Source organism: Dermacentor albipictus, chromosome 2, assembly GCF_038994185.2.
Source record: "Dermacentor albipictus isolate Rhodes 1998 colony chromosome 2, USDA_Dalb.pri_finalv2, whole genome shotgun sequence".
NCBI lineage: Eukaryota > Metazoa > Arthropoda > Arachnida > Ixodida > Ixodidae > Dermacentor > Dermacentor albipictus.
In genome coordinates this window covers 81,010,001-81,018,831 of record NC_091822.1, presented here as the reverse complement: position 1 = coordinate 81,018,831, position 8,831 = coordinate 81,010,001, and the positions used below count along the sequence as shown (strand labels likewise).

At 43.3% G+C, this 8,831-nt stretch overlaps 2 protein-coding genes and 1 long non-coding RNA gene across 3 annotated transcripts in view; 1 reads left to right on the top strand and 2 right to left on the bottom strand.

The window, feature by feature from the left end:
• Positions 1-3,082: 3,082 nt before the first annotated feature.
• Positions 3,083-8,831, bottom strand: part of LOC135896081 (uncharacterized) — an 8,011-nt gene continuing 2,262 nt past the window's right edge. The window contains exon 3 of the long non-coding RNA XR_010562584.2: positions 3,083-3,323. This is a non-coding gene — a long non-coding RNA (uncharacterized lncRNA). The remainder of the gene's footprint in view (positions 3,324-8,831) is intronic.
• On the top strand, positions 4,096-6,750 carry LOC135896074 (uncharacterized). Its single transcript, XM_065424407.2, has 2 exons — positions 4,096-5,058; positions 5,477-6,750. Exons 1-2 carry the CDS (start codon positions 4,382-4,384, stop codon positions 6,054-6,056), a joined length of 1,257 nt encoding a protein of 418 aa, XP_065280479.1. The 5' UTR covers positions 4,096-4,381; the 3' UTR covers positions 6,057-6,750.
• Positions 6,085-8,267, bottom strand: LOC135896075 (myb/SANT-like DNA-binding domain-containing protein 1). The gene is made up of 3 exons (XM_065424408.1): positions 7,653-8,267; positions 6,765-6,927; positions 6,085-6,405 (listed from the first exon to the last, which is right to left on the bottom strand). The coding sequence occupies exons 1-3, from the start codon at positions 7,895-7,897 to the stop codon at positions 6,100-6,102; spliced, it is 714 nt and encodes a 237-aa protein (XP_065280480.1). The 5' UTR covers positions 7,898-8,267; the 3' UTR covers positions 6,085-6,099.

Below are 8,831 nucleotides of genomic sequence, written 5' to 3'. Positions count from 1 at the left end.
ATCTCTTTGAGGCGTGGCGGGTAGAAGAAATTTCGTCCTTTTCCATCTTCCCCACGAGTTATCTACACACTAAACATTTTAACACCCTTAAGGGTGTAAATCAGTTTGTCGCCAGACGAACACCCTAAGGGTGCTGTTGTCTACACCCTACAGTTGGGGTGCCACTATAGCACCCTAAAGGAAGGGTGTCCAGCAAAATAAATTTAGGGTGTAACGGTGCTCATCCAAATTAACACCCATCTGTGTGGGTGTTGGAAGGGTGTACACCCTTTTATTTCTAGCGTGTATGGAAGGCAGATTCGGCAGTACACGCCTTCAATTACTACTATGTACAGCGATCCTCGCGCAACTATTGCGTGTGCCAGAAGGTTCAAGTTCGGCTACCAAACGCACTGTCGAACAGCCGGCCTTGAAGCTTCGATGGGCATACACAACAACTATACGTGTGGATCACATTACATATTAGTAATTCATGGTGTATATTGGAAAACCTGTCTTCGCTGCACAAATACAACCTAGCAAACTTGAAACTTTTGAGCATGTATATCAACACCAAGGTTATCACGATTTCCATATCCAAATAACATGCAACACAGACTGGTAAGATATATGCTGCATTTTCAAGAAAACGCAAATATATTTATTGCATGCTGCAATACAGAGTACAACATATACATAAATCACATGAAATATAAACATGCACAATCACCAAAGAAATCGGTAAGTACAAGAACATGTACATTCCCCACAAAGGTACCTAAAATATATGTATTGATCAAATCTGTTATTAGAGAAGAAACTATGTATAGAGGCACTGAAAGAGCCTGGGTTGATTCGCAGTGTTTTGGGCCACATAAAGGAATAAATTTTTAGTATTAGGCTCCAGTGAACGAAAATTCAAGTTTTGATGCCTTAAGAAAAGGCATATTGCAATGGTGAATTAGGGAAGCAATTGAAATGCAGAGCAAACGCACAAGAAAGGCACGTGTTATTTTGTACACTAATGTAATCGCAAAGCATTATGAAAAGTTTGGAAAGTCGATGTAAAGCATAACTGGCCAACATTTTTCACACTGAAACAATACTTTCCAAGCATAGACATGCTTTAAGTGAGGTTTATGCCAGAAGCCTTATTGCTAATTTTCTATTTCCAACAAGATTACTTGAGCACAAAAAATACGTAGAATTTTTAGTGCCTACATAGTTTGTCCTCTTTTGTGAAACGAGAGTTCTCTGGGCTAAAGGTGCTGTGTAGCCGTTTTTCTAACTACAATACCAGTTTCTATGAATTTTTGTTTTGTAACTCTAAGGCACTGGTACATATACAATATGTAGTTTGAAAATAGGTTCTTTTCTTACTATAAATCAAAAGAGTGCATATTCCACATCTACTAGTGCCTGGGTGCAAAGTGCAGTAGGAGGCCTGATAAAAACAAACCACTGTTGATTAAACGATTTTGCTGAGTACAAAATGTGGACAGTGTTTTAAAATACATAGTAAATTTCTAAATTATTTGCACTTAGATGCAGTAATTCAAGATTAAGGCATGCTAAAGCATGTGAGCATGCAAATTAGCAAATATGGTTTAATAAATTAGCCATACTCTGGTTACTAAAAGAACACAGGCATAGGCAGTCATGCAAAAGTTCAAGTTAAATATCACACTGTTAACATTTGCCAGAAAATGGTCGTATCAAACATTATAATTATACTGAACAAGGGTAGTTTCTTGGGATAGTTTGCAATTAATGAGATAAAATTACGTACAGCTTGAATGACAAGAACTGCGAGAGATGACAGAGTGCGCTGACTTTCAACAATATTTAATTATGTTGCCACATCATGTGCATTTGTACAAAAGCGGGCATGCGCAGAATATGAGTCACAAGGGGTGTCTAACAGCAAGTGACTGCACTAAGAACATCGCCCTTTGAAAAAAATAAACATTAGAATTTCTATCTGTTGAGATACAAGACTTCACCAGGAGTCAGCACGATAGAGGGGTCGCTAACGCACACACTAACCAGTTTTCTAGTGAAATCTGCTTCTATAGTTTCCCGGATGACCTGTGTCTCGCTAAAGCTTCCGTACCTTCAAAGAGGGGCACGCAGCCGCAGTCCCAGCAATGGATGCCGAAGTGGCCTTGAATAGTGTTATGGACGTTATCGTGCTCTCCTAAATGATTGTTTAGGCGCCTGCCAGTGTGTCCAACAAAGTCAAATGAGATATTGTAAAGCTTTGCCTCCTTAACAGCCTCAATAAATCTTGCTCACACGAGATGCAACATAGCGTTGCTGCACAGGCTGATCGCCTTTCTTGGGTTGGCTACCCTTTGGCCTTAATTTCAGGCATAGCGGAACAGCTTCTGAAGTGCACAAAACATGATGAGCGCGCTCGGTCAAGGAACCAGCCGGTTGAAAGACACAGGTTTGCAGTGCTACCGTATGTTCATGATGTGTCCCATAGGCTAAAAAAAGATTAGGGAACCTACAGAAATCGCAGTCCTTTTCTCAGCCCCGGAAAAGCTGGCAAGGCTCTGTAAGTGTGTAAACGCGCCTGAATCACGTCAGAGTTGTTGCTCTGCCAGGCACAGAAAACGTTTTGCGATGTGTGCAACGAATGTGGTTTCCCAAATTCCCATTTTGAGGCAGTAAATATATTGGACAGATAGGCAGGTGCCTAAATGATCGTTTAAGAGAGCACTATAACAACGTCAATAACACTGTTCAAGGCCACTTGGGCATTCATTGCCGGGACTGCGGCTGCATGCCCCTCTTTAAGATACGGAAGTTTCAGCGAGACACAGCTCACCCGGTAAATTGTTGAAGCTGATTTCACCAGAAAACTGGGTAGTGTGTGCATTAGTGGCCCCTCTATCACGCTGACCCCTAGTGAAATTTTGTATCTAAACAGATAGAAATTGTGATGTTTTTTTTTCAAGTGACCATGTTCTTTTTACAATGACTTGCTGTTAGAACACCCCTTGCGACTGGCTTTCATTTTCTGCGCATGACCCCTCTGTGTATACACACACGATGTGGCAACGCAATAAAATATTGTTGGAAGTCACTGGTGTGTGTCTCTCGCAGTCCTTGTCCTTCACGCTGTACGTCATTTTTTATACTGAACAGCCAATATTGATTCAAAATTAGAAAAATATAGTACACATCTGAGCTGCAAAAATGCAAGTGATGCAGCAAATGGCCTTTAGCTTTCCAAAAGAAAAAGAAATGTTCACAGTTAACCACGAGGTGCAGGGACTCCATTCTCTGAGCAGCTTGACCAATAAATGCAGCGCATGGCATTGCTGGAATCTTGCATCCTGCATTAGCAAAATAAGAAGAGAATCATGAGAATTCAGCCCGTGCAATTACACACGTACTTTGCGGAAAAATGATAATTAATGTGACTGGGCAGAATGCACCACTCAGGCAGCTGGGCAAGACAAGTGAAAGGTAGGAGAAGTTTCTATTTTGCAAATTAAGGAATTGCATGTTACTGTGAATGCTAAACCACTATGTCATTGTGAACACAAGGTACATACAGCAGCACAAACATAAATTTACAGTAGCCTTTTCACCACAGAAAATAAGAGTGAATAAAGTTTAAAGACTACCAATGACATCTCTCAACAACAGACATTTGTCCAAGAGTGTGTATGTGACCTTAATACAAAATTGACATTATGAAATCTGCAATATATCTGCATTACACTTTATAAGTACTGCAGGTGAGAAGCTTACGGGATATGGCACATTAAGAGCTAAATGCACAAGGCATTAAAAAATGACTCTTTTTACACAACATTATTACACTAGGAGACAAAGAGAACTGTTTTACAGAGTGTGCACACAAAATGAAAATGAGGGAATCCCCACTGGCATTCTCATTTGCCCTGAAATACATGCATCCAGCCCAACAATATCCAACTCTAAAATGCAGTTTATTAGACACTTTCTGCATCCTAAAATTTATCGTGTATTTCTTATTTACTAATTTAGTAATACCTCTGTCACACAAGCACGCAAAAACTCTTTTACCTAAGCGGTCCTTTACCGAGTTGAAAGACCTCTAATTAAAAGGAGTTGCGCTGCAGACACACGGCGCGGGCGATCTCCTTTTATCGTTTCCTTCCGAACACGCTATGGAAAGCATGGCGCTAGATTCTGAAACAAAACCAGTTAGAATAAACCAACGTATTTCAATATAGAAATTAGAAACGTACTATAATATGCTTGTTTTAGTGAATTTAGATACAGTTTATTCGAAAAGGTTAAATTAAAGAAGATTTAATAAGGTAGCTTCAAGAGTCTTCGCAGAAGTAGCAAATTTTACATGTTCGTCTAGCAACCTTGGGCCACTGTTTACATCGGAGTCAACATGGAGGTCGAGAATATGGGGGACTGCACGGACACGAAGGAAAAAGTCGAAATAGCATGCATTTTGGCAAGGATTCTTGCTGCAGAGAGCGAAGCAGACGCCGCAAAGGCAGTCAAAGACCGTATTAAGCGGCAGTTGCTACTCAACGGGTGTACATTTTATGCCTTGGCGCTTCCCACGAGAGTCTGCAACCGATCGACGTGGGCTTTCATCCGCCACGAAAAGTGGTTCGAGGAGACTGTGCCTCACCTCGGTGGCCACAACTTCAAGCAGTCGTTTCGAGTGAACCCCTCAACGTTCCGGTTTCTCGTGGAAAGTCTGCGCCATGTGCTCGAAAAACAAGTTACCAACATGCGTGACCCGATCACTGCGGAAAAGCGTGTCGCCATTGGCCTCTACAAATTGTGCTCTTCTGCCGAAGATAGAACTGTGGCAAACCTCTTCGGCGTTGGGCGCTCATCCGTCAACGTCATTTACAGAGAGTTTTGCGCAGCTGTTGTCTCTGTGCTCGAAAGTGACTGGATCAGAATGATTACTGAAGAGGAAATGCCTAGGCACATCCAAGAGTTCGAAGCCGTGTGCGATTTCCCTCAAGCTGTCGGTGCCCTTGATGGCTGCCATTTCCCTATTTCGCCTCCAAAGAAGTACGCCACCGACTACTACAACTACAAGGGTTGGTAAGTGGCCACGATTTAACTTATTTCATGTAAGTGTTCTGTTTGGGCCCATTTTTATAGTAGTAAAAAAAAGTAACTGACTGACCCATATTTTATTGCTAAGTAAAATGTTATTCAATTTTACCAGCAGCTCTTAAGAAAACGCGTAATTTGGTTCGCAGTCTTGCAGTGTTTAGCAGCGACAATTTTAATGCGACGACGAAAAGAGTTCTCCGCAGGACTGCAACTCCTATACGATGTAGAGTACGCTAACAGCGACCGGTTGTGGCATTATGTGAAATAATGTAATCCGAGCTGCACTCACAGCTATTAATAAAAGCAAACTGTAAAATCGCATCACAGTAACTAAAGGCAGTGAACTCAGCAGTGCCATGCTGCACTAACCTTTATTCACTTTGCACTTTGTTTTTTCTTGCAGGCACAGTATTATCCTACTAGCATTGGTCGACCACAAGTATCGATTCAGATACTGCAATGTCGGTGCCCCAGGACGCTGCCACGACGCACATGTGTTTGGTGTTTCACGGCTGTCGAAGATTGTCAACAGTCCCCTTTTCAAAGCACCTGTTGCCGCAGTGGGTACCACAGCAGTCCCACCGATAATATTATGCGATCAAGCATTTCCACTAACCCCAAACCTCATGAAGCCATTTGGACACCGAACTGTCATCAGTGAAGCTGAAAGGAATTTCAACTGTCATTTATCTGGAGCAAGGAGGATAGTTGAAAACGCATTCGGAAGGCTAAAGGCCCGGTTCCGTTTCATTGCGAAAAGAATGGAGTGTTCTGTTGGCAATGCCCGTTTGGCTATACGAGCATGCTGCGTGCTCAATAACATTTGCGAGCACTTCAACGACAGTGTCCACCCACAGTGGTTAAGTGAGGTGCAGCAGTCCAATGCTACATTTCCACAGCCATCACGCAGAACAGAAGCTGAAATTGGAAATGCATCCGCCATCAGGACAGCACTTGTGGAATATTACAAGCGAAGGAACTGAACGCAAGAGTCCCAAGAATCAGCAACAATTGTGGAACACCATGTCAGTTTTTACTAAAAAACTTCAACATTGCATCTACAAGTTTCTCTTGCAACTTGAGCCCCTCTTTACGGAGATCCATTTCCATTTTGTGCGCATCAGCAAACTGCTCTCTCTGCCGTCGCTGCTCCTCAAGCATCCTTTCTTGAAAGTCGCCAGCCGGTTGCCTTCTCTTCCTGCGGGCACATTCGGAACTGCCACTTGCGAGGTTCCTGGATTCAACCTGTTGTACTGGCGACTCGGAAGGTGAACAATCTTCGGCGACGTCTTCACAAGAAGCAGAGCCGGAATCAAGCATGTCGAAGATCAGCTGCGTTTGAAGAAGGGATCCGAAATACATTGACCACATTAGTTGATGTGTGAAGCGGTAAACAATTAGTTCAGGGTTTTTACTTGCAAGAGAGCTGCCTCTCCTTGCGTGTATGTATTCACGTTTTTTTATTTTAGAGTCTGCATTTTTTTTATTCTCCAAACAGCGCACTGCCAAGCTTGCAAAATGAACAGCGCGTGAGCACAAGCAGAAATGAACCACAGTATTAACAAGAGCAGTCCGCTACACTGCAGGGTTGTGCAGATTATGGGCTTGGCAGCACAGCTGATGCTACATTATGTCTTGAAATTTAGTTGACTGTAATAAAGCATATATAGTCTCCACTATGCATTTCTTACTTCTTCGACGGAGGCAGTGCTGCTTGTTGTGCTCTCGCTGCACCCAGCCTCTTCCATTAAAGATGTATCGTGAACAGGCAGGGATCCTAGAAACCTATGGACTTCGGAGAAGAATGGCCAGCTCGGCGGTGATGACCCTGTTGTCATGTGTTTCAGGCAGCTCCTGGATAAGAAAACGAAAGAACTAAAATTTTATATACTCAAAATGTAAAGATATACACAGAGCAAAACGTTTGCCGATAGATACAAACGCGACTTGATGGTACAGAAAGCCTGAGAAGCGAAGGTAACCCTTTTTACTCGAAAAAATTTAAAGTTTCTCATGTTTTCTTGTCTGAGAACAACGCTTGCGCATGGTCCGAGAAAAATGCAAACCGTAGTCACATCTGCAGAAATGAAAACATGCAGACGACTTCCTGCTTCGTATTATATGTTGCCGTGAGAAGGCGTACAATATAATGTGAAATGCGCCTGTCCATAAGTTAAGGTTCCCGTTATCTTGTGACGAACGAAATCATGCTATTGACGACCTGCGCGGGTTGTCATTCTTCGCCGCATGTGAAGGCGAATTTGCGTTTACTCAGACCGACTCGCACTGTAAAGGAATTGCAGAAACAGCCTTTAGCGCGTCGTCGACTTTCGTGTGTGCAGGGCGCAGTTCAGCCCTGCAAAATTCGACGCTAGCTGAAATGAAGGGTCTCTGCCTTAAAACCTTCGTTACTACGGCTCCGTCCGCTAGATTAGGGTTCCGTCGCTGCCTACTACGGAAACAACGTTCGATGCTGAGGTCGCGACACCACAAACGAGAGCTTGCAGCTTGCGACCACAGCCTGAAGCCGCTTCAAGGTAAATTTAGCGCTCACAGCTTACTGCTGTGCTTTGTCTTACCTGTAGGTCTGTCCCAGGTTCTCTATCTTGCTGTGCACTTGCGCCTTTGTGCGAGGTACACCCATGCTCGTCAATGCTTGTGCAATGCCATCGTAAACGCCTCCGTTGTGCTTCTGCGCACGCAGCGAGGGCAGGTTGTCTTCCCATAACTTGATTAACGCCCAGGTGTCTCTCTCCGACCACTGTACCCGCGGTTTTCTTTGGCGTGCCGGAGGCTGTTCGTCGGTACCGCTCGCCGTAGCCATGGTCGCAGAAAATGGCGCGAATTTGCATCGTCTGTTAGCGTCACGTGATATTTTCGAACTGCTTACGAGAGTGCCGTGCAAAAAGTGCAAAACTGCGCCTACTTAAGGTTCAACGAAAGACAAAACCCTTTTTTGTGATGTGTACACTTGAAATAAAAATGCACTTTTGCTTCGTTTCTTTATTGCATGATAATTACTGGTGCCCACTGCGTTGGAGGCTACGCCTTTCCAGCCGTAAAAGAGATCGGTGATCTCCGGTTTCGGAAAAGACCGCTTCTGAAAAAGAGATTAAACTTTGGCGTGTGTCTGCGGATGCAACTCCTTTGTGTGAGATGTCTTTTTCTTCAAATGCCTTTAAAGTGCTCGTGTGACAGGGGTATAAGAATGGGCATTTTGGCATACTTTCCTCGAAAATTTAGCATGTGTGATCCACTATTTTTCTTAGAGCATGCCTATTTTTCTTAGAGCATGCCCCCTTCTTTCAATGGGTTAGCTTGGCAATGCACTGACAAGTAGTATTCCCTTATTTAAACTTATGATCCTTCCTCATGCTCCCACTTCATGCTCTAAACTGTGATGCCACTCCTATGCAGTTTATGTTAATCTGTGACTATTTACATGGTCCTTCTTTCTGTAGCCTCTCAACTAGAGCCTGAAATTTCTTGTCTCCTAGAACAATCGTTTTTCTTGCCCAAAACATATTGCACGGTTGCCCCTCATAGGGGGTGGGGGGGTGTACTGTATGAGTTTTCACATATTCAATGAACCTCAGAGACACAACCATTTCTCATGCTGTGTTGCTACTACCCGCATGAGTCACAATGGTTGTAAATTGGCTACCTGCCCTCTCTCGCTTAAAAGTACATTTTGCATGTGGAAAATAACCACAAGCATCACATTTCATTGAATGAGTGCTCCTGTGCATGTTTTTTTT

Bases quoted from the DNA above. Each gene is read 5' to 3' on its own strand.
- LOC135896074 (XM_065424407.2), top strand. From the start codon at position 4,382: ATGGAGGTCGAGAATATGGGGGACTGCACGGACACGAAGGAAAAAGTC. The intron at 5,059-5,476 runs GTAAGTGGCCAC...TTTTTCTTGCAG, and splicing joins TACTACAACTACAAGGGTTG to GCACAGTATTATCCTACTAG.
- LOC135896075 (XM_065424408.1), bottom strand. From the start codon at position 7,897: ATGGCTACGGCGAGCGGTACCGACGAACAGCCTCCGGCACGCCAAAGA. The intron at 6,928-7,652 runs GTAAGACAAAGC...TTTCTTATCCAG, and splicing joins AACCTGGGACAGACCTACAG to GAGCTGCCTGAAACACATGA. The intron at 6,406-6,764 runs GTAAGAAATGCA...CTTCAAACGCAG, and splicing joins GCACTGCCTCCGTCGAAGAA to CTGATCTTCGACATGCTTGA.